Below are 25,966 nucleotides of genomic sequence, written 5' to 3'. Positions count from 1 at the left end.
AGTCAGGGATTTAGTTTCTATGTGCATTTGAGACAGATGCTATCATGTTAGCTCATGCTAAAGAGCTTCGTCGATGTATTGTCGTGGAGATAAAAGTCACTGTGAATGTCCATTTCGCGTTCTCGACTCTCATTTTCAAGAGGATATAGTATCCCAGGTGGTTTAAAATACAAATCCGTGATCCACAATAGAAAAAGGAGAGAGTGTGGAATCCAATGAGCCAGCTTGTACCTAAGTTACGGTCAGAGCGAAAAAAGATATCTCTTGAACTGCATTCTAGTCCGTCACTCTAACGTTCCTCATCCACGAATCTTTCATCCTCGCTCAAATTAATGGGATAATCGTCGCTTTCTCGCTCCAAATATCTCTCGCTCCATTGTAAACAACGGGGAATTGTGAGGAATACTAGCTCCTGTGACGTCACGCTACTTCCGCTACAGGCAAGGCTTTTTTTTATCAGCGAGCAAAAGTTGCGAACTTTATCGTCGATTTTCTCTACTAAATCCTTTCAGCAAAAATATGGCAATATCGCGAAATGATCAAGTATGACACATAGAATGGATCTGCTATTCCCGTTTAAATAAAAAAAAATCATTTCAGTAGGCCTCTAAGCTTCAATGCCTTTTCTTAGGGACAATCACCGTTTGTTTATTTTTGGTTTAAGCATTAGATTCCTTTTCACCTGCATGCTGTCGTCTGCATATTGTGATCACGACAAACCATGTTCCTGACATCTACAAAGCAATTACGGTAGCTACCGGCTGCCACCTACTTTTATGGAAGCATATAACACGGTTACTCTGCCGAGCTCTAGACTGCACCGACACTCAACAACAACAACACATAATTTGCAGACTATAATTACTTGTTTGCAAAAAATCTTTTTACCCCAAATAGGTGAAATTAAATAATCTCCCACGGCACACCAGACTGTATCTCACGGCACACTAGTGTGCCGCGGCACAATGGTTTAAAAACACTGGCTTACATAAGTGGGTTCCACTGTGTTCTATTAGGTTTTTTAGAGAGAGTGCCATCTTATTCTTTGTTATGGACATATACTAAATGTGGAATATGAAGATGTAAACGCAAGACAAATGCAATCTATATTATCTTGTTTGGCAGAAATGAACATGGACCTATCCCAGTTAGCATGTCCAGGTGCTGTGTCATACTACTTTTGTAAATGCAGCGCGGAGAAAAATCAAACTTGAAATCAGAGTAGTTTGGAGTTGTTGTAAACAGGTGGTAAAACCATGGCGTGTCTTTGACAGTCATCACAGCGTTTATGTAATCTTCACTTGTCTGCTGGATAATCTCCCTCATGCTTCTGACTATAGACAGGCTCACTGCACGCAAGCTGTCCGCAAATGACGATTGTGCATCACTTCCGTCCGCCAGGTAAGCCCAGGCACCAAGAAGGTGGTTGCGGCAGCTGCCTTCGGCGCCGTCTCGCTACTCTTCCTGGCCCGCCACTTTCAGAGGAGGCGGGGTCGAAAGAAGACTGCGTCGCCGCCATGGGAGCAGGCCGCCATCCAGCTCTTCGCTTCAGCTGCCGCCGCCACAATGGAGGATGGTGAGGCACGAACCCTCAGACATCAGTGGCGTACTCCATGTGATGTAATCGGATTACGTGATGGTGGACTAATGTACCAAAATAAAGCGACAGACTACAAATACATTTTTTACTTTTCATACTCAAAGGCAATTCAGTACCTTGATAAAATCTAAAAAAGTTAGGAACTTCCTATAAATTTAGTAATTTCTTTACTTTTTTAAATGAAATACTTAGAAGTATGATACATATTTGTAAAAATGTTTTATTAAAATACTTTTAAAAAATGTAACTTAAAAAAATGAAATAAAATATTCTAAATTATAATTAATGTCTGTATTTTTTTAAATGTTGCTTGCATTTTTAAATTAAAATACTGTAATACATTACTTAATTTTTCAAACTTTTAAAAAAATGTTTATCAAAATACTTAAATGAAAACATTTCTCAAAATAGTTACAATATTTTTTTTGTAAGTTTAGAAATTACAAAAAATAATAATTATATTATTTGAAAAGAGAAAAAATATACATATATATATTTAAAAAAAATTATTAGAATGTTTAAAAATATAAGACCGCATAAAATTCTCAAACATAATTACAAGAATGCCAAAAAATATTTATACAGTAAATTGAGCATCTCTGTCTGCATATAGGGAAATCAAAACTGTATTTATTTCATCGTAGCTTCAACACATTATAAAATATTTCCTTAACCCATGAATATTTGATTTACGTTATATAAACATTTAATTAAAACGTTGCTTCCTGTCTTCACACTGGCCCACCTGCGTCTATCCAGATAACACCAGTCAGCAGATCACGCTCTCCCTCAAGTCCAAGTCTGGCTTCTCTGCAGCGGTCCTCTCTGCTCAGGCCCACAGGGAACGTTCTGGTTCTGTTCACAGCCTGGCGTCTGTAAGAAACCGCGACACAGACTCGTGAGCAGGAAAAAGCAAAAACCAAAGTTGTGGAACTGGTGTTTCTTTTCTCCACAGTTGCAAAGCATAGACTCGTCCAGCAGCGGAACCTGTGCCATGGAGCCCAGCTGCTGGGACCGACTGGGCAGCGCCGACCTTTGCAGCGTGGTCACCACACCCGAAAACCTCTACCTCATGGGTAAAGACCTGTGGATTAACTATGACTCTTATTTTGATGTGTGCTAAGACTTGCAGTGTGTGTTCTGGCAGGTATGGACTTATTCGAGGAAGCTCTGCGGCGCTGGGAGGAGGCCTTGACGTTCAGGAGCAAGCAGGGGGACGACGACCTGAGCCGAGTGTCCGTCAAGACGGGAGCAGAAGACGCCATCGCCGAGCAGAACGTGGAAGTATGTGCTTCTGCATCTTGTCAGTAATTAATATGGTATACAGTTTAGTAGGGGTGTAACGGTACGTGTATTTGTATTGAACCGTTTCGGTACAGGGGTTTCGGTTCGGTTCGGAGGTGTACCAAACGAGTTTCCACACGAACATATTAAGTAGCCGCCTAAGCTAAAGTCTTAACAAGCTGCTCCGCTTCTTCTGTCTCTGTCAGTACTCTACACAGCACCCAGCATTGTCCCACACACACAACCATCTGATTGGTACACACAGAGCGGTAACAGCCAATCAGCAGTGCATATTCAGAGCGGTAACAGCCAATCAGCAGTGCGTATTCAGAGCGCATGTAGTCAGTGCTTCTGCGGTGGGGTTAGCAGATAGGTGTTAAGCAGGTAAGCATCAGGCAGCGGACTCTCCCCAAATGATAATAAACACCTCCCAGTCAACTACTAGTAACATCACTATGAGCCCGTTGACCTTCTAAAAAACAAACCGCAGCTCAGCTCGCTTGCAATCCTGGCTTGAGGTTAAGGCTAATTAGCTTTTAGCGTAACGTAAACCCTTTTTTTCGGTGTGTGTGTGTGTGTGTTACGGGCAGCAAAGCCCTGTCTGTCTGTTATTTCACTTTACCTTTTTCTGTGTTGATTGAGCTGTGTTGAAGCAGCAAAAAAGGACATGTTAAATGAAGAGTCTCTGATAGTTTATATAATAATGTAACTGCATCATTAAGCCTACATGAACTCCATGGTGTTCAGGGATCAATAGTCTCTCCTATTGCTATTGTACTATTTTTTCAGCTATAATTACATTAATCATTAGTAATGGAGCAGCGTAGTTTTGAATGGCAGGGTCCCTGCTATCACATGTTGATAAAAATATAACAAAAATCAACTACAGGCTTCCCAAATGCTGTAATAAATTAAGCATGATGAGTTGACTTGAAACTGTTTAATGTTGCACTTTTTATATGTAGAAGAAAAGTTTTGTCATTTTATTTAATCTGAGCAACAACTTGAGGCAGTTTAATGTTGATTAACGTGGGCAGAATTATTATAGTGTTCCCCATGTTAAAAGGATAAAGCCATTGTTTACAAATTTGGTAAATAAATAACCCAAAAGTTAATATTTTGTTGTTTTCTTACTGTACCGAAAATGAACCGAACCATGACCTCTAAACCGAGGTATGTACCGAACCGAAATTTTTGTGTACCGTTACACCCCTACAGTTTAGTGAAGATAACGTTAAAGTATAACTTCTTCAAGTACAAACACAGAAATAATAGAAATGATCTGCTCCAGGGTCAAACTGTGGCCATAGTAGAACATTTTAACATTAAGTCTAAAATAATGTATCTCCCGCTCACCAGTGGCGTGTCACGTGCCACCCCACTCTGGATGGGAGCAATTTGAAGCAGGGTTTATTTAAACTGTGGTACGTGTACCACTCTGGCTCCATCCAGTGGTACGCCTAAAATTTGATTATTACAGGTGGTGCGATGATTTTCTAAATTTACATTGGAACCTCATTTTAATAGATATGAACACCATCCGGTAGGCATAATTCGCAGGAGTTGGAACTGACCACATGCCGCACAAGAGAACATACTGCACAGATTCCGTATATATGTACTAATTTGGACGGTGGCAGAGGGGTTAGTGTGTCTGCCTCACAATACGCAGGTCCTGGGTTCGATCCTGCGCTCGGGATCTTTCTGTGTGGAGTTTGCATGTTCTCCCTGTGACTGCGTGGGTTCCCTCCGGGTACTCCAGCTTCCTCCCACCTCTATAGACATGCACCTGGGGATAGGTTGATTGGCACAGGCCTGGCCCTAACCAATCTGGCGCCCTAGGCAAGATTTTAGGTGGCGCCCCCCACATCGGCAGTGAAGTGTATATACTCACAAGAAACCGAATAGCTTTGTCTTTGTCCTTTTTTTTACTTAAAGAAAGCAAATTAACATATTATATGAGAATGTTATGTTATGATTATCTTTAACCGAATCACAGCAGTGCTCAAATAAAAAAAACGGCATTCCCTCTCATGTGATATTGCTTAATTAACATTAATGATGTGCACTTTAACAACTAGGCTTACAACTATACCTAATATATATAAAGGGGTGGAAAAGTGACTATTACCTGCAGGGCAAACATTAGCTAACCAGAAGGCAATAACAATGTAAACAAAAAAAACCTGCTTAAAAGATCTAATACAAATGTCCCTGAGGAATGTAAGGTGGGAGTACTGTAATTACCTAACGTTACATTATTATTTTCCATAACAATTTAGCCCTCTCCACAATATTAACCCGACGTTAAAACAGAACTAGCTATTTATTGAATAGCTATTGCCGAATCATGTAACATTAGCTTAATGCTAAAAAGCCAGGTTACTATCACATTCTGTAACAGACAAATAATTTCATGTAGGCTAACGTTACCTACCTGCTACCTCTGTCTTTTTCTCGTTTCTCCTCCTCTTCTTTTCTATTTTTTCTTCCCTGGGCACCTGACAGTTTTGGCCGTTTTGACATTTTGTGTTGAATTTTTGGTGGTGACGTCCAAAAAGAGTCATGATATGGGAAGGGAGGGGGCGCACCGTGCGGGGGGGGGGGGGGGGGGGGGGGGGGGGGGGCGTAATGTTGTAACAAATAATATTTCTATTAAATAGGCTTTACTTTGCATTTTAATTAACGTGGGATTATTTTTTGTATTTAGAAATAATAGTACCAACTTTTTTTTTTCTCCAACATTTGTGGCACTGGCGTGGCGCCCCCTGATGGACGGCGCCCTTAGCATTAGCCTATACGGCCTATGCCACGGGCCGGCCCTGGATTGGCAACACTAAATTGGCCCTAGTGTGTGAATGTTGTCTGTCTATCTGTGTTGGCCCTGCGATGAGGTGGCGACTTGTCCAGGGTGTACCCCGCCTTCCGCCTGAGATAGGCTCCAGCACCCCTCGCGACCACGAAAGGGATAAGCGGTAGAAAATGGATGGATAGAAAATCACACAATTTGCCGACTGAACTATGTGGATAATATGAAAAATGTCTAATCGTATCACACAACTCAAAAAATACACCCATTTAATGCATTTAGTAGACCTAAAGGTTAATATATGCAAAACACTCTGCACACTTGGACATGTTTGTTGCATTTTAGTTGCTTGAAGGACATCGATATAAAAAGATGATTAGATGTATCTGATGGATTACAAATCTTTTTGGAGGTCAGGGAAGTAAACAAGGTAAGAACCATTCACATACTTTTAGTATACAATGTTTCTCGATTGTATTTCATATTGTAGTGGCAGGCAATCAAAAGCCTGGTGTGTACGCATCACGTAACTTGTTTAGACGACGCCGTCTTCCTGTGTAGCGCGCACATATTGCCCGGCAATCTTTAAAGGCGGATTCGGCGCACAATCTTTTCCGGCGCACATACAGGTATGGGCGGGCAATCTTTATCTGCACGCACATATCCGGGTGACAGGCATTCTTTTTGATTGATGCTAACCGATGATGAGCAGTGAGGTTCAGACGTCCGTGGTCCTTTACTAATCCTAAGTCATTTTAGTTACAATATACCGTATTTTTCGGACTATAAGTGGCAGTTTTTTTCATAGGGGTGCGACTTATACGCAGGAGCGACTTATGTGTGAAATTATTAACACATTACCGTAAAATATCAAATAATATTATTGATCTCATTCACGTAAGAGACTAGACGTATAAGATTTCATGGGATTTAGCGATTAGGAGTGACAGATTGTTTGGTAAACGTATAGCATGTTCTATATGTTATAGTTATTTGAATGACTCTTACCATAATATGTTACGTTAACATACCAGTTGGTTATTTATGCTTCATATAACGTACACTTACTCAGCCTGTTGTTCACTATTCTTTATTTATTTTAAATTGCCTTTCAAATGTCTATTCTTGGTGTTGGCTTTTATCAAATACATTTCCCCCAAAAATGCGACTTATACTCCAGTGCGACTTATATGTTTTTCGTTCTTTATTATGCATTTTCGGCCGGTACGACTTATACTCCGAAAAATACGGTATTTTTTTTACACAAGCGCGTTTAAAGTGTTTGCGTGCCAACACAAGAACAGGCGCATTCATCGGTTTGGAACGTTATTTCAGTTCCACCATCTTGTTATTCCACCGTGATTCTAGTTCTACTCAGTCCAGGGGCCGTACTTATCAAGCTTCTTAGAATTACTCCTAAGAAGTCTGCTAAGAGTTGACTTAAGAGTAAATAAATTCTTCGCTGAAAGCTGCACTTAAAAGTTAGTTATCAAGCGTCTTACTCACACTTTCAGCGAAGTGTAGGACTGAATCTTAAGTGTCACACTCAGAGCTGAATTACGACATTACTATGTGCCGTAAACGCAATTTTAGGTGACGTCATTTCTGTGTCCATAGAAATGACCAATCACGGAAGGGAATCCGTTGTCTAAGAATAAAGAAATATTTTGGAAATATTTAAGTGGACAATGGGAGTGTATATTTTGACAATAAACTACAAAATAATACAAAACAAACTAGTCCCCGCCGGCACTCACGCTACCGCTCCCTCTCTTCTCTCGCCCACACACTCACTGACGTCACTCACCTCACGGCCACACACATACGCTACTGTCATAACATTTTCTTTCCAATTCATTAATTAGGCAACTAATTTGAAACTGGTGTGGGTGGCTCTATATATACTAGCCCACTGCAGACACATGCAGAAATCAACAAGGAATCGAAAAGTATTAAATCTGTGACAAAAATAATATCCGCTCTGTCTAAACGATACCGTTTGATCAGCTGCTCGTCATCAAAAAAAACAACAACATTGTTCCGTTCCCTGAACGTTCGCGCACGTCTCTCTCGCCTCAGTGCCATCCCCTTCTGGCAACTCCTAACCACTTAAGACACCTCTGAAGGTCTCTTAAATATCGTGGAGAGTAGGAGTGATTCTTAGACTTAAGAACGTTGATAAAAAGCTTTTATTCTTAAGTTTGAGAGTAGGACTACATTTCGCAAATTCTCAGGACTTAAGTGTAAAATGGCACTCTAAGAAGCTTGATAAGTACGGCCCCAGATCATTTATTTGTTGTGCAAATACTCTTAAAGGCACACTTTGTGATATTTTAAAATAATTCTGCTGCCAGATATGTAAAGAGTTGATTTGAATGGGGACCTAATCTGTTTAAATTTAAATAAAATGTTTGTTACAATTGTACTTTATTAAAGAGGAAATTTGACATACTGTTTGTTTAAAATGCATCCCCATTAGTTGCTACATAGTAGCCACTAATCTTCCTGGGGTCAAGACAATAACATCTGAATACAATTTCAATAATACATATATAGAAAAGACACTCCATAACAAAGAATATGCCTATAAAGTTAAAGTACCAATGATTGTCACACACACACTATACCAGCAGGTTTTTTTAGTCAGTGCTTATCAACATATAACCATGATAGATTGTGGTGCATACTGTCACTACTTGTCCAAAGTATGCTAATCGTGCCACCTTATTTTGCATAAGTTGGTGTTTTTGAAGCGCATGACCAAATCACGTCGAAGCAATTATCGAGATGAGACACAATGACTGGGAAAGTTGTGTGATTGAAAAATCAGTCATAAAATAGACACATATTCTAATAACAGAAACTGTCCTGTCCATCTTAGAGACAATCTTGTTTCTATGACAAGACAAATTCAATTGATAATTTACGGTTAACCCTTGCAGCTTAGTTTCATGCACATGCTACAAAAAAATGCCTTTTTAAGTAAGTGGCAAAGGCTGTACATTTTTTTATGTATGTTTATGGCCCAGAATGATGTATTTTGTTTTACTGTTATTAAGACACACCCATTACTGTCAACAATACTGGATACACAGTCCAGTTCACTTTGCAGTACATTGCAGTATTTGTATTTTGCGCCAAATGTTGCAAGTTGTCTGACGTTTTGTAATGACTTAATGTCAGCAATATTCTTACAAGATTCACTCCGTACTTGGTGGTGGTAACTGTGGTAAACAACTATAGTAGCTACAGCTGCTTCTGGGGTATACTGACAGTTTTATGGGTGCCACCCCTGGAAAAAAAAGTCTGAACACACCACTGCTGCTCACCTAACAACTTCCTGTGTATCTCTTTCCTGTTGGCCAGGGTCAGGATGTCATCAGCGCAGAGTTCATCTACAGACTGAAGTTTCTGCTGCAGAGGGCTTACCGCCTCCAGGGGGAGTTTGAGGGCGTGTTGGGCATGTCTGAGCCTTCATCCGACGCCCGGAGCCAGGGTCAGTAACCACCATGTCCCGTAATCATCACCGCCTTTCTGCGACGGTATAATATGTGACCCACACGTGACCTCACGAATAAAGACATTCTCTAAGGGGACTGTCTTTAAATGCAGCCGGTCAATACAACTCTGGACAGGAAATGGCATTGTAAGTCTGCTTCTTAACACACAGGGCCATTTTAGTAATACTTAGTGAGTATTTAGACTCCTAGATTGTTTACATTTAAAAAAAAAAAAGCGCAGCAACATGTTCTGCACTCACATGGAAGAGACCAAAATAAAAGTATGTATCGCTCTCCTCAGCGAGCGCTAATCTGGCATTAAAAGCACTTACAGGTTTGTTCTATTGTGTTCATTGTAAGAGTGCACCATAATCAATCAATCCCAGTTTATTCGTATACCGTTTTTTTCGGAGTATAAGTCGCTCCGGAGTATAAGTCGCACCGGCCGAAAATGCATAATAAAGAAGGAAAATAACATATATAACCCTGAGATCGGTAGGTTGGAGTTCAAATCCCAGCCGATCATACCAAAGACTATAAAAATGGGACCCATAACCTCCCTGCTTGGCACTCAGCATCAAGGGTTGGAGTTGGGGGTTAAATCACCAAAATGATTCCCGGGCGCGGCGCCGCTGCTGCTCACTGCTCCCCAAGGGGATGGGTCAAATGCAGAGGACACATTTCACCACATCTAGTGTGTGTGTGACAATCATTGGTACTTTAATCTTAAACTTTAAATAAGTCGTACTGGGAAAATGTATTTGATAAAAGCCAACACCAAAAATAGACATTTGAAAGGCAATTTAAAATGTCTAAAGAATAGTGAACAACAGGCTGAATAAGTGTACGTTATATGAGGCATAAATAACCAACTGGTATGTTAATGTAACATATTATGGTAAGAGTCATTCAAATAACTATAACATATAGAACATGCTATACGTTTACCAAACAATCTGTCACTCCTAATCGCTAAATCCCATGAAATCTTATACGTCTAGTCTCTTACGTGAATGAGCTAAATAATATTTGATATTTTACGGTAATATGTTAATAATTTCACACATAAGTCGCACCTCCGGCCAAACTATGAAAAAAACTGCGACTTATAGTCCAAAAAATATGGTAGCCCTAAATCACAAATGCCTCAAAGGGCTTCACAAATCACGACATTCCCTCTTTGCCCACCTCTGGGCAAAGAAAAACTTCAAAAGCCCCAGATGGAAAAAAGAAGAACTTTGTGAACGGGCTACAGATGTGGGGACCCCCTTCCTGGGTGACCGGCTGCAATGCATGTCAAGTGGGTATGGTTATTGAATTGTTACATTCTTGGTAATGTGAGAGAGTTGTAGGAGGTCTACTCCCATGTAGAGAAGTTAGTGTGTGTGTTCTTGTATTTCTACCCTTTTTGAGACATCAACAAGGAAAAGTAGCTTCCATACATAAATCATGGTCCTGATACGGAAAACCATTGCATCTAATAGAGAATGTCTCATTTGCACCCCTGGTGGTGAAATCTATCAAAATCAAGATGGTCCTAAAAAGAAGGGATTTTTCTAATTGACTGTCAATTTTAAAAGTGCCCCCCCTCTGGTCAACATATAAAATAAGTGTGTGTAAAATATTGAAGTCCTCCCCCTCTGGCCAACATTTGTAATAACAAGTGTGTGTAATAAATTGAAATGCGCCCCCTTTGGCCAATATTAATTAAAACAATTAAATATGTACACTACCGTTCAAAAGTTTGGGGTCACATTGAAATGTCCTTATTTTTGAAGGAAAAGCACTGTACTTTTCAATGAAGATAACTTTAAACTAGTCTTAACTTGAAAGAAATACACTCTATACATTGCTAATGTGGTAAATGACTATTCTAGCTGCAAATGTCTGCTTTTTGGTGCAATATCTACATAGGTGTATAGAGGCCCATTTCCAGCAACTATCACTCCAGTGTTCTAATGGTACAATGTGTTTGCTCATTGGCTCAGAAGGCTAATTGATGATTAGAAAACCCTTGTGCAATCATGTTCACACATCTGAAAACACTTTAGCTCGTTACAGAAGCTACAAAACTGACCTTCCTTTGAGCAGATTGAGTTTCTGGAGCATCACATTTGTGGGGTCAATTAAACGCTCAAAATGGCCAGAAAAAGAGAACTTTCATCTGAAACTCGACAGTCTATTCTTGTTCTTAGAAATGAAGGCTCAAACACAAAATTGTTTGGGTGACCCCAAACTTTTGAACGGTTGTGTATATAGAGACACACTGTAATAACTTGAAGTAAATAATAAAGATTAAAAAACAATTACAAACAAAACATTAAAAAAACAAAAACTAAAAGCTCACCTTTACTAAATTTGCATACTATGTGTATATTATTAATGTTGTAAATACAAATCTTTATATATCTAGAAAGAATTGTCCTGAAGAGGTAGGCATTTTTCAGAGGTCTCAAGAAGGTAACAAATACAAGAATGTGTGTGTGTTTTGACATACTGTTTGTTTAAAATGGATCCTCATTAGTTGCTACACAGTAGTCACTAATCTTCCTGGGGTCAAGACAATAACATCTAAATCAAATTTCAATAATACATACACTATTGCTCAAAAGTTTGGGGTCACCCAAACAATTTTGTGTTTGAGCCTTCATTTCTAAGAACAAGAATAGACTGTCGAGTATCAGATGAAAGTTCTCTTTTTCTGGCCATTTTGAGCGTTTAATTGACCCCACAAATGTGATGCTCCAGAAACTCAATCTGCTCAAAGGAAGGTAAGTTTTGTAGCTTCTGTAACGAGCTAAAGTCCAACATGGCCGCCTGAAGCCAGCGACACACGTACACATTTCTTTGTTTGCTTCTACACACACACTGATGACACTTTGTCCTAACATGGCCGTGCGATTCTTTTTCTGACACACACACACACACACACACACACACACACACACACACACACACACACACACACACACACACACACACACACACACACCGATTCTTGTATTTATTACGAGACCTCAGAAAAATGCCTACCTCTTTAAGACCAGCCTTTCTAGATATATAAAGATGTGTATTTACAACATTAATAATAAATAAATACTATGCAAATATAAAAAAGCTTGTTGTGTTGGAATTTCACAAGAAAAAGGTCACAATTTTACAAGAAAAAGGTCACAATTTCACAAGAAAAAGGTCACAATTTCACAAGAAAAAGGTCACAATTTTACAAGAAAAAGGTCACAATTTCACAAGAAAAACTTAGAATTTTGGCAGTGTTATAATAAAAGTCGTCATTTTACTACAACGCAAGTCGAAATTTTACAAGAAACATTTTAACATTTGTGCAAAATTAGGATACAAGTTGGAATTTTACTCAATAACAGTTGCAGTTTTACAAAAAAGTTTAAAATTTGGGCAAATTAATGAAGAGTCGTAATTTTACTCGGCAAAAGTCGCAATTTCATAAGAAAACTTTAAAATGTTGGCAATGTTATAACGATAATCGGAATTTTACTTGGCAAAATTATGACAAAACGTTTTTCTTTCTCACTATTTTACAAGAACAACAAAATAATTGGTCAATATTGTGATAAAAGTCAGAATTTTACAGGACAAATGTCACCATTTTGCATTGAAAAGTAATAATTTGACATGAAAAAGTAATCATTTTAAGAGAAAATACTGCAATATTATAAAAACAAATATTAAAATTTGTTCCCAATTTTATAAGAAAATAGTTGACACATTGTGAGAATAAGACTTCTTTTAGTTAATTTATTTTTAAAAAAAAGTTTGTTTGTAATTGGTTTTTAATCTTTATTATTTACTTCAAGTTATTACAGTATGTCTCCATATATATATATATATATATATATATATATATATATATATATATATATATATATATATATATATATATATATATATATATACACACACACACACACACTACCGTTCAAAAGTTTGGGGTCACCCAAACAATTTTGTGTTTGAGCCTTCATTTCTAAGAACAAGAATAGACTGTCGAGTTTCAGACGAAAGTTCTCTTTTTCTGGCCATTTTGAGCGTTTAATTGACCCCACAAATGTGATGCTCCAGAAACTCAATCTGCTCAAAGGAAGGTCAGTTTTGTAGCTTCTGTAACGAGCTAAAGTGTTTTCAGATGTGTGAACATGATTGCACAAGGGTTTTCTAATCATCAATTAGCCTTCTGAGCCAATGAGCAAACACATTGTACCATTAGAACACTGGAGTGATAGTTGCTGGAAATGGGCCTCTATACACCTATGTAGATATTGCACCAAAAAGCAGACATTTGCAGCTAGAATAGTCATTTACCACATTAGCAATGTATAGAGTGTATTTCTTTAAAGTTAAGACTAGTTTAAAGTTATCTTCATTGAAAAATAAGGACATTTTAATGTGACCCCAAACTTTTGAACGGTAGTGTATATAGAAAAGACACTCAATAACAAAAAATATGCCTATAAAATGATATAACCAGTACTACAATCTATGATGAATGCATTGATTCATAGTTTGGGAGAACTAAACAACCACTAAGTCAACACATGACACAGCATAGACAGGCAAACTCTTCAGGCCAAGACTCAGCTGTCAGGGAGAAACAGCACTCCTTTGAGAACCAGGGATGGTACGAAAGAGGAGTGAGGGAAGCCATCCATCTATGTCAAGGTTGGAAAAGACCTACATGTCACTTCCTGTCAATAGGAGAAAACGCAAATAAAAACTCAAATGGCCAATTAAGCAAATGAGTTACTCTCTCCTGCCAACCCAAGGCTACAAATAGATTGTAGTCCTGTAGGAGATATTGTATTTCAAGCACATGAATTTAAAGCTATATTATTACCAAGATGAAATATTCCACAGGATGCTAATTAGGCGTAAATGTTTTCTGCCTGTCCCTGTCAGACGGTTTGGCCCAAGACGAGCAGGACGACGTGTGTCTGAAGGACAGCATCAGCATCGCCTCCACCGACTCCTTCGTGTCCGCTGCTGAGGTGAGCCTATACCAAGTGATCGTCGCACATTAGTGATGATGGCACTCAGTAATATCACGGCGTGTCGCAGCTGTCGGAGCACCGGGAGCTGCGCTACATGCTGACTAATAACCCCTTCTACGAGGAGGCCTTGCAAATGGCGGAGGAGGGCAAGATCTCCTGCAGGGTGCTGAGGTAAACACTCACTACATTGTAATCCAGATGCCTGGTGGACACACTGAAAGCAGTTTGACTCCACTTTTGTCAGGACAGAGATACTGGAGTGCTTGGGTGACGTGGACTTCCTGGCCAAGTTGCACTGTGTGCGGCAGGCCTGTCAGGTAGGGCAGACACACACTTGTTGGCCACCACTCTGGCTCTTGTGGAGCACTTCCATCTTTAGTGACTCATTAATCATCAGCAACTCTGTACTGAAGTCAAATATTACTGCTCTTACCATGAATTGATTAACGTGGACCCCGACTTAAACAAGTTGAAAAACGTATTGGGTGTTACCATTTAGTGGTCAATTGTACGGAATATGTACTGTACTGTGCAATCTACTAATACAAGTTTCAATCAATCAAAATCAAATTACTGGGATTATTGAGCTGGAACCCACCTCAGGTAAAAGTTGGAACAATGCGAGTACTTTTGTGTTGTCTCCAGCTCATTCTGCGTGAAAAGACCACCAGGTTGTTCCTGGCAGACACCGGCAAGAAGATTCTGTCCTCTATCATCGTTAAAGCACAGAAGGTAAGATTAGAAAGGTGCCCTTTTACAGTGTTAAATGTCTACAGTGGCAGCCATCTTGTGCCGTACACTAATACTAGTAAATTGTACTGTAGTACACTAATACTAGTAAATTGTACTTTAGTACTATCTGATGTACACTAGTACTAGTAAAATGTACTGTAGTATGGTCTGATGTACACTAATACTAATAAATTGTACTGTCTGATGTACACTAATACTAGTAAAATGTACTGTAGTATGGTCTGATGTACACTAATACTAATAAATTGTACTGTCTGATGTACACTAATACTAGTAAAATGTACTGTAGTATGGTCTGATGTACACTAATACTAATAAATTGTACTGTCTGATGTACACTAATACTAGTAAAATGTACTGTAGTATGGTCTGATGTACACTAATACTAATAAATTGTACTGTCTGATGTACACTAATACTAGTAAAATGTACTGTAGTATGGTCTGATGTACACTAATACTAATAAATTGTACTGTCTGATGTACACTAATACTAGTAAATTGTACTGTAGTACGGTCTGATGTACACTAATACTAGTAAATTGTACTGTAGTACGGTCTGATGTACACTAATACTAATAAATTGTACTGTCTGATGTACACTAATACTAGTAAATTGTACTTTAGTACGGTCTGATGTACACTAATACTAGTAAATTGTACTGTAGTACGGTCTGATGTACACTAATACTAATAAATTGTACTGTCTGATGTACACTAATACTAGTCAATTGTACTGTAGTACGGTCTGATGTACACTAATACTAGTAAGTTGTACTGTCTGATGTATACTAATACTAGTAAATTGTACGGTCTGATGTACACTAATACTAGTAAATTGTATTGCAGTACTGTCTGATGTACACTAATAGTAAATTGTACTGTAGTACTAGCTGATGTACACTAATACTAATAAATTGTACTGTAGTACTATCTGATGTACACTAATACTAGTAAATTGTACTGTACTGCTAGATAACGTACACTCGTACTCGTGAATTGTACCGTACTAGTTGACGTACACTCGTACTTGTAAATTGTACCGTACAACTGATGTACACTAATACCATACTAGCTGGCGACTTGTCCAGGGTGTACACCGCCTTCCGCCCGATTGTAGCTGAGATAGGCTCCAGCACCCCCGCGACCCCAAAAGGGATAAGCGGTAGAAAATGGATGGATGGATAGTTGACGTACACTCGTTCTAGTAAATTGTACCGTTCTACTAACTGATTTATACCAATACTTAGATACTGCTTAGATAACGTACACTTGTACTCGTAAATTGTACAGTACTACTAGATAACATACACTAGTACTAGTAAAATGTACTGTACTACTAGCTGATGTACACTACCACTAGTAAATTGTACCATACTACTAGTTGACATACACTAATACTTGTAAATTTACCGTACTACTATCCTGTGTTGACTCTTGAGTGTAACCAAGTCACTACAGTGTGATTATTCTACAGGTTACGGAATGTAAACAAAGTATTGTTGGCCGTTTTGAAATGCATTTTTAAAATGATTCAGAGGTAGAATGGATTGTTCCCATTAGCTGCATTGCTAGCCACATAGACAGACTTCATTTTGACATTTTAGACTGCCAATAAAAATAAACTTTTCTTCTTGTCTCTTGTCAAAATCCCCCCCAAAAAGTGCAGTTGCCCTTTTAAGTATTGGATGTTTTTGATTGATTGTAGACAAAATACCACTAAATACTAACAGGCATGTAGCTATCTTGAACCTAATACTAGCATTGTGTGTATTTTAGAGCCCAGATAGATTTGAGCAAGTGTTTGAGGAGATGATGATATTCTTGGAGCAGACGGAGCATTGGGAGAACACAGCGGTGGAGCTGGCCACACGTGGGGTATGTATACCCTTTTTGTTGTTGAAGACACCCCTCGTGCCTGACGATAACTGCATTACTGTCACCGTCAGGTGAAACACTTAAACTTCTACGACATAGTGCTGGACTTCATCCTCATGGACTCCTTTGAGGACCTGGAAAACCCACCCATCTCCATCCAGACTGTCATCAACAACCGCTGGCTCAACAGCTCCTTCAAGGAGACGGTGAGGCATTATACTCCTATCTTGTGTATGTCACAGTGAGGTGAACTTAGAGGCCTACTGAAAGCCACTACTAGCGACCACGCAGTCTGATAGTTTATATATCAATGATGAAATCTTAACATTGCAACACGTGCCAATACGGCCGGGTTTATCTTATAAAGTGACATTTTAAATTTCCCGGGAAATATCCGGCTGAAACGTCTCGGTATGACGACGTATGCGCGTGACGTAGTCAGTTAAACGGAAGTATTGGTACCCCGTAGCTATACAAAAAGCTGTTTTCATTTCATAATTCCACAGTATTCTGGACATCTTTTGCAATTTGTTTAATGAACAATGAAGGCTGCAAAGAAGACAGTTGTAGGTGGGATCGGTGTATTAGCGGCGGACTAAAGCAACACAACCGGAGGACTTTGTTGGAGAGCAGACACGCTAGCCGGTGACCTCACCTTGACTTCCTACGTCTCCGGGCCGCCAACCGCATCTGTGATCGGGTGAAGTCCTTCGTCGATCGCTGGAACGCAGGTGAGCACGGGTGTTGATGAGCAGATGAAGGCTGGCTGGCGTAGGTGGAGAGCTAATGTTTTTAGCATAGCTCTGTGAGGTCCGGTTGCTAAGTTAGCTTCATTGGCGTCATTAGCACAGCATTGTTAACCTTCACCAGCCTGGAAAGCATTAACCGTGTATTTACATGTCCACGGTTTAATAGTATTGTTGATTTACTATCTATCCTTCCAGTCAGGGGTTTATTTCTTTTGTTTCTATATGCAGTTAAAGCACGATGCTATCACGTTAGCTCGTAGCTAATGTGTTTCACCGATGTATTGTCGTGGAGATAAAAGTCACTGTGAATGTCCATTCCGCGTTCTCGACTCTCATTTTCAAGAGGATATAGTATCCCAGGTGGTTTAAAATACAAATCCGTGATCCACAATAGAAAAAGGAGAGAGTGTGGAATCCAATGAGCCAGCTTGTACCTAAGTTACGGTCAGAGCGAAAAAAGATATGTCTTGAACTGCACTCTAACGTTCCTCATCCACGAATCTTTCATCCTCGCTCAAATTAATGGGGAAATCGTCGCTTTCTCGGTCCGAATCTCTCTCACTTCATGCGGCCATCATTGTAAAAAATAGGGAACTTTGCGTATATGTTCAACTGACTACGTCACGCTACTTCCGGTAGGGGCAAGCCTTTTTTTTATCAGATACCAAAAGTTGCGATCTTTATCATCGTTCTATACTAAATCCTTTCAGCAAAAATATGGCAATATCACGAAATTATCAAGTATGACACATAGAATAGATCTGCTATCCCCGTTTAAATAAAAAAAATTCATTTCAGTAGGCCTTTAACCGTGTATTTACATGTCCACGGTTTAATAGTATTGTTGATTTACTATCTATCCTTCCAGTCAGGGGTTTATTTCTTTTGTTTCTATATGCAGTTAAAGCACGATGCTATCACGTTTGCTCGTAGCTAAAGTGTTTCACCGATGTATTGTCGTGGAGATAAAAGTCACTGTGAATGTCCATTTCGCGTTCTCGTCTCTCATTTTCAAGAGGATATAGTATCCCAGGTGGTTTCAAATACAAATCCATGATCCACAATAGAAAAAGGAGAGAATGTGGAATCCAATGAGCCAGCTTGTACCTAAGTTACAGTCAGAGCGAAAAAAGATATGTCTTGAACTGCACTCTAACGTTCCTCATCCACGAATCTTTCATCCTCGCTCAAATTAATGGGGAAATCGTCGCTTTCTCGGTCCGAATCGCTCTCACTTCTGGCCGCCATCACTGTAAACAATACGGAACTTTGCGGAAATGTTCAGCTGACTACGTCACGCTCCTTTCGGTAGGGGCAAGGCTTTTTTTTGTCAGATACCAAAAGTTGCGATCTTTATCGTGCTTGTTCTATACTAAATCCTTTCAGCAAAAATATGGCAATATCGCGAAATTATCAAGTATGACACATAGAATAGATCTGCTATCCCCGTTTAAATAAAAAAATGTCATTTCAGTAGGCCTTTAATGAAAAAGACTGAAAATAACCCGGGGTCTAGGGCAGTGGTCCCCAACCTTTTTGTAGCTGCAGACTGGTCAACGCTTCAAAATTTGTCCCACGGACCGGGGGGGGATTTTTTTTTTCCATAAAGAAATACAATCATGTGTGCTTACGGGCTGTATCCCTGCAGACTGTATTGATCTATATTGCTATATAATGTATATATTGTGTTTTTTATGTTGATTTAAAAAAAATTTTAAATTCTTGCGCGGCCCAGTGGTTGGGGACCACTGGTCTAGGGGACGCCATGGAATGCTTGCAAGCGACCCACATGGAATGCATGCATTCCATGTGGGTCGCTTGCAATTGAACATGCAAAAATTAGCAAAGCACCTTTTAAAGACGTTTGTGTTTAAAGAATTAAAAAATGATCAGAATTTACATAAATACATAACCCATTCATCCAAATGAAAATGAATCACTGTCTGTTTCGGGTCATTATGTTATTTAGTCACTACAGTAATTACAACTTGTGTTCATATCCAGAGGAACCACATGGGTTAGCCTACTCCATACAGTATTTACATCCTTACTTGTGTTCACTTCACAGCCACAGATGTATTGTGAAGTAATGTGTCATTATTTACACATTACTTTGGCATTTTTGCTTTGATGGCTCTAACATGAGCCTTCCTGGCACATTTCTGAGCAGCTTGCATTTTCCTTTTTTCTGCTTTAGTGGATTCTGCCTTGGATTTTATAGCCAATTTCTGTCTCTTCGACTCCCTCTCCACATCTAACTGTCCCAAGTGCAAAAATCATAAAGAATACAAACAATGTTTATTCTGTTAGCTAACTTCCTTTATCTGAATAGCCATTTGTGATTTATAGCATGAAATAACAAATGCCTTACAGTCATGTTGTTTGTTTCCAAATTATTCATCTATTCAATGTCAAAATATAAACAGTAGAAATAATGGACAAAATGTCAGCTACTGCATTGTTCTAAAACACCAATGAAAATGAAATGTAGCATTTAGACATGCTATACTGTAGCCAAAGTCATCACGCCTGCCACAATCGTGTGTTCTTAAATGTGTATTCCACATCTTCCATGTCAAAAGCAGTTATGATTTGGGCTTACATGGTAAACAACTCAAATTAACGTTGGGCATTGTTTTATCCAGACATTTGTCCAAAGTCGGCCAAGTAAACAAATTGTGGGTTTCCTGGACGTTGTCTACGTCGCTAAAAGAACAATCTAAGGAAGAGAATCACTCAGCCATCTTCCATTAGTTTTTTAATATATAAGTCGCCCACTTGAATATTGGGATGTGTGTCTGTTGTGATTTCCCTTCCTAGTTCGATGAGCCGCCCTAACTTGCCTGATTGGCCTATCTGTAACGTTTTGCCCTTATTTTAACCAATCGTGACTCATCATAGTAAACCAACCAACCAATCATGGATGTTTCCTGTATATTTTGTGCCCCGCCTGTGGAGTTGCTTTGCTACGTAGTTTCGATTTTTAATGGAAAACCAGAGTTTTTACCACTGGATTATCAAAAACATTAGTTATTACGGGAAAACCGTAGTTGTCAGGTATGGCAAAGAGGCCGGTCAAGATTTTAACACATTGTCAGTTGAAAAAAAACGAACAATTTTATTTTTGCAGAGATAAGACTGATTTCAGACTAGACGGAAAAATCACATGCTTGCCAGAGGACGTTTCAACCTCACGCACGCAGGAAACATTTTAAAAGCGGTTTGGGAAAGTGTAGAATTTCACTCTCTGGTTCAACATCCTTCTTGCATCTGTAGTATTTGTGTTTAAATCATTTGGTTTTGTGGTGGGCATGTGAGGTATCTATGATTGACAGCCAGGAATGCCAAACATTTATTTTTTAGTGTGACAAGTTAGACAACATGCTAGCAGTTGTATTTATAAAACGTATAATTTGGGGCTGCATATAAACAGCAGAATAATCCTGCAAGTTTAAGATTTACTATACGCGCTCTTTGGATCCAAAAGGGCCCTTTTCATAAGTGTCATAAATCTTTTTTTTTTTCACTTTTAAACACTTAAAATCTTAACTTTAGATCCATGCATACAATTTTTATTACATGTTTTTTTGTTTTATGGCCCTTTTGTCTTTTTTTTTAAATGGGGGGAAAATTCAAAATACGCGAGAATTCTAAAAAATAAGTTGCATAGTGGAGTATTTGAGATAGGTTAGGTTCACACAAGTTTTATAACAGCAGATGTACATATAAAACGGCCCAACATTATTTATATTGCATATCAGCATTGTAACTCATTTAGAATTACGCAACCATGGTTTTCTAGCACAATCTTGTTAAGGAGGGCATTTATGCCAAAAAAGTATTTGTTTTTCAGTCAGCAAAAATTAAATTAATTCGGTTGTCATGTAAAAATAATGATTACGGTCCGTTCAAACAATTGTTAAAATGGGAGTCAAAGAGGCTAAGAGTAAATGCATACCGTATTTTTTGGAGTATAAGTCGCACCGGCCGAAAATGCATAATAAAGATGGAAAAAAACATAAGTTGCACTGAATATAAGTCGCATTTTTAGTGGAAATGTATTTGATAAAAGCCAACACCAAGAATAGACATTTGAAAGGCAATTTAAAATGTCTAAAGAATAGTGAATAACAGGCTGAATATGACGTTATATGAGGCATAAATAACCAACTGAGAAGGTGCCTGGTATGTTAACGTAACATATTATGGTAAGAGTCATTCAAATAACTATAACATATAGAACATGCTATACGTTTACCCAAACAATCTGTCACTCCTAATCGCTAAATCCCATGAAATCTTATACGTCTAGTCTCTTACGTGAATGACATCAATAATATTATTTGATATTTTACGCTAATGTGTTAATTTCACACATAAGTCGCTCCTGAGTATAAGTCGCGCCCCCTGGCCAAACTATGAAAAAAAAACTGTGACTTAGTCAGAAAAATACGGTACTTGTATCTTAATCTAACATTGCAATCAGAAAATATTTTTTTAAGTTTAACTTCCTGCAAAACTTCAGACCATTAAGCTTCAAACTGAAAGTCACACATTGCCTGGTTTGGGCCTAAGGGCTAAAGTAAATTGTTGTTACAGGCTGTGGCGTCCAGCTGCTGGTCTGTCCTGAAGCAGAAGAGACAGCACATGAAGGTGAGGCATGCCTGACTCCTCTTTCCCAACTGGTCAGAAAGTTGAAAAATGTTTTTGTATGAAACGAGCGCAGGTTGCAGATGGCTTCATCGCCCGCTTCTACACGCTGTGTGAGCAGATCAGTCCAGTCCTGGCATGGGGCTTCCTGGGACCAAAAACTCCCCTGCATGACTTCTGCTGTTTCTTCAAGGTCTGGTTCTTTCAACACACTGCACTTGTGTGAATGCAGATTAATAATGTTTATTTATTTATAGGACCAGGTGCTGCACTTCCTCAAAGACATATTCGATTTGGACAAGGTGCGCTACTCGTCAGTGGAAAGTCTGGCTGAGGACATGTTGCACCTGCTACACAGACGCTCTGAACTGCTGCTGTCTTACTTGGGTGCAGACTCCCTGCGAGCTGCTAGCAGTCACAATGTTGCCACACTGCAGCTGATGCCCGGCGCCCCCATGGAGGCTTGTGTTCAGTGACATGGCACTGAAAGTTTGAAGACTCACACATTGTCCAAGGCATTGCGATACCACATGTGATCAGCAGTGTAGCGGTCTTGTGCCACTGCCTACTTCGAAGCAATATTTTTTTTGTCGGTATTGTGGTTTTCCCCTGAATGTGTCCAACTGTATTTATGCTGTAGCTTACAGTTAAACCAAAAGCTTACCGAACAGGCTAATGACTATGTAACGTCATTTATATCCCATTAATAATACAGAGTGATACAAATCCTGACTTTGCCACCAGGAAAAAGTGTTGAGTAACGTTTTTAAGCATTTCTGCAATATTGTGCTCAAAATTTCACTTTGACGCAAGATGTCCATGATGTACAACTACTACTAAGTGCGTTTGTGTTACCTAATTTGACTGCAAGTTGCTTCTTAAGGGAATTTTGTCTTAAAAAGAATATTGAGGGGAAAAAAGCAACTATGGATTTTAATCATGAAGTCCTTATCACTGAAGCTTGAGAATTAATGCACAAGTTAAATGTTGCAATGTATGCACATCAGTTTGTAGAACATTAAATGTTTTTCCATCCACATTTGAAGTTGTTAAAATGAAATAAAAGATGGTCTAATGAGCCACTTAGAGCACCAGATTATTTGTCACACCTTTATTAGTGAACAAGAATCAACAGTAGTGTGAATATACACAAAACATGATTTATTTATTTTTACCTCCCAATGCATGCTTTCTCTTATCCCTTATCCCTCATACCCTCCCCCACATCAGGAAAGTTTTTTTTGTTTTTTAAAAAAAGGCAGAGCCTGAGTGGGACATTTTAAAATACTAGCCTAATATTTAGCAAAACAAACATGTTTTAAGTTCAGTTCCTGTCCTCATCCAACTTTCTTAAGCATTGCAACCATGATGACAACCAATCAAGACAGCTTAGTTCACTCATAGCATCATTAAAAACAACCCAAGCAGAAAATATGACTGACTTGCACTTTAGTGTCACAACAATTCAATTTCATGTTTTTTTTTTACCTTAGCACTGGAGCTCTTGCCCGGCCTACGCTCGGCAGAGGGTTTGACTCCTTTTGTGCGTAGGGGGGGACAAACTACGACAGATTCTAGCACCTAAAGCTTCAGCGTCCTCCAACACTGTGAGCGAGAAGTGAAGGCATTTAAATAACACATCGGCACTGCACTTGACAGCAGATTGACAACCACCACAGAACAATTGATTCAGGAAAAACATAATCAGCAATAAATCATGTATCAACCCTGACCATCAGCTTTACATGACATGCACTTTTGTTCAATTCACCCAGTGAGAGAAGAGGGGAAAAAACAATGCAGACTACTGTAACATTTCCTCAAAACCAACAAGTTTGTGCTCAAGTCAAGTCCACAAAGTCATGTAACAAGTCGTACAGGTCTTGCAGTTAAGCAATGAAAAGGTGAGCATTTCTTTGCATAGATCAATTTAAACACTAATGACTCCTTAGGCTTTGCTTACCTGGGTTACTGCAGCAGAACCTAAGGTGCAAGATCTGAGGAAGGGGGACACTGCAAAGATCAGATATATGTGTATATATATATTTGCAATATTTGCAGTCAAAATGATTACTTTCTGATCTGGTCATCATTCAATCTTAAATCAACTTTCATTTGCCTGTGCCGAACAAGTCCATGACTAACATCACATGCTCAAATGGAACATTAGCAAAGAGAGAAGACTGAAACATGCTATGCCGTGATATTTCATCTTCGCGCTGAGTGACATCTATGTTGCAAAAAAAGAAAAGGGGCACAGGGAGATTTAAAAAAGGACAGTCAGGTCAACAACCGAGAACCACTACCAAAAAAACAGCCGACACAAAAGTGATCAATTCAACGTCTCGACCATTTGAGTCAAGTCTCACGCAGCGCTTTGGAACATTGGATACTTACCCAAGACAAAGGGGAAATGGCAAGATTTGACATTAAATAAATGTATATATTGATATACTTTGCAAGCATCAACAGTTTTGTACTTACAGGACGGGAGGGCTCAACTTGGATGAAGACTGCGAGCCTCCTGATCTCATATTAGACTAACAGTGGCACAGCAAAAATCATTTGTTTTGTGCATTCTTCTTATCAAAACATTTTTCAGAAAAAGCGTAATTAGGTTACAGTCGACAAAACGTTTCAATGCATCAATGTCATACAGCGGCAAATGTACCTGACTGTCCTAGAAGAAGAACAGTGTGCACACAAAATAGGGACACTAATTAGGCAACATGTTTTTTCTCGGAGTAACAAATGGACATAAAAATAATACTTGCTTACCACTTGTCTACACTTGCCTGTGGGGGAGGAAGCGTCTATATCAGGGTAAAACAAACAGTGCATACGATTTCCACCATGTCACCAAAGCGTGCCACTGCGCAACAGTTAATGTAACAAATCACTTTCTGTTCTGATGCCTGGCTACAGCATAAAGTCAAAGCATGGAAGCAAACAGCAAGGGTAAGAAGAGGATCAACAAGAACCCATGGAGTGTCTTATAGACAGTTGGAGAGAAACAGGACAGTATCACTTTGTGTCAATCACATTGAAACCCACACACGGCCTGCTAACCTTTCTAACGCCACGCCCCTAAAATAAGAAATATAGCCCCCTTTTCTCTAAGATGTTTCCCAACTTACCCACACAGGAGGTTTCAGTTAGTTTTATTGCAAAAACAACAGGCAATAGCATTTTTTAAAACTGAGATGATTTACATGGTAATGTCTACAGTTTAATAATAAACATGACTTCTAACCACATTTAATGTAGATACAGGGCTGGAATGACCATATGAAGAGTAACTCACTAAAAACAAAGCATTTACAAAAGAAAAACAAAAACAAATGGAGAACGTGCTCGGCGGGTACTCTGCCATCTATGTGAAACACTTTCAAACCAAGGAAATTTAAGATCTTCATCAAGGCGTCTGCATCCAAACATTTAACAAAGGATTTGTTTTCGACAATGAAGCATTTACTTTATGTCCACTTCACATTACTGGCCCTGTGCAGGAGAAATACATAGAAGATACATTGCATGTTAACAGCGAAAACAGTGGACTCCCAAAATAAACAGCTAATCCTGTTTAGAAAGGAATGGTTTGGTTAAACGACGCTGGATCTGCACTCACTGGAACCCTGTAATGTCCTGCAGGGGGCGAGGAGGTTAGGAAGCAATCATGGACTCTTCCATGCACATTCTAATCTAGGAGGGAGGGGGCAT

At 39.1% G+C, this 25,966-nt stretch overlaps 2 protein-coding genes across 2 annotated transcripts in view; one reads left to right on the top strand and one right to left on the bottom strand.

The window, feature by feature from the left end:
• Positions 1-23,335, top strand: part of miga1 (mitoguardin 1) — a 51,390-nt gene extending 28,055 nt beyond the window's left edge. Inside the window, exons 8-17 of the mRNA XM_062023273.1 lie at positions 671-705; positions 14,096-14,214; positions 14,285-14,388; positions 14,462-14,534; positions 14,863-14,949; positions 16,749-16,847; positions 16,919-17,053; positions 22,196-22,249; positions 22,323-22,439; positions 22,504-23,335. Coding sequence (XP_061879257.1) covers positions 671-705; positions 14,096-14,214; positions 14,285-14,388; positions 14,462-14,534; positions 14,863-14,949; positions 16,749-16,847; positions 16,919-17,053; positions 22,196-22,249; positions 22,323-22,439; positions 22,504-22,722 — 1,042 coding nt within the window. The 3' untranslated portion in view covers positions 22,723-23,335. The remainder of the gene's footprint in view (positions 1-670; positions 706-14,095; positions 14,215-14,284; positions 14,389-14,461; positions 14,535-14,862; positions 14,950-16,748; positions 16,848-16,918; positions 17,054-22,195; positions 22,250-22,322; positions 22,440-22,503) is intronic.
• Positions 2,227-25,966, bottom strand: part of fubp1 (far upstream element (FUSE) binding protein 1) — a 36,468-nt gene continuing 12,728 nt past the window's right edge. The window contains exon 21 of the mRNA XM_062023272.1: positions 2,227-2,473. Coding sequence (XP_061879256.1) covers positions 2,390-2,473 — 84 coding nt within the window. The 3' untranslated portion in view covers positions 2,227-2,389. The remainder of the gene's footprint in view (positions 2,474-25,966) is intronic.

This window comes from Entelurus aequoreus, linkage group LG16, assembly GCF_033978785.1.
Source record: "Entelurus aequoreus isolate RoL-2023_Sb linkage group LG16, RoL_Eaeq_v1.1, whole genome shotgun sequence".
NCBI lineage: Eukaryota > Metazoa > Chordata > Actinopteri > Syngnathiformes > Syngnathidae > Entelurus > Entelurus aequoreus.
The sequence above is the reverse complement of the archived record's forward strand: the minus strand, read 5'-3'. Positions and strand labels throughout refer to the sequence as shown.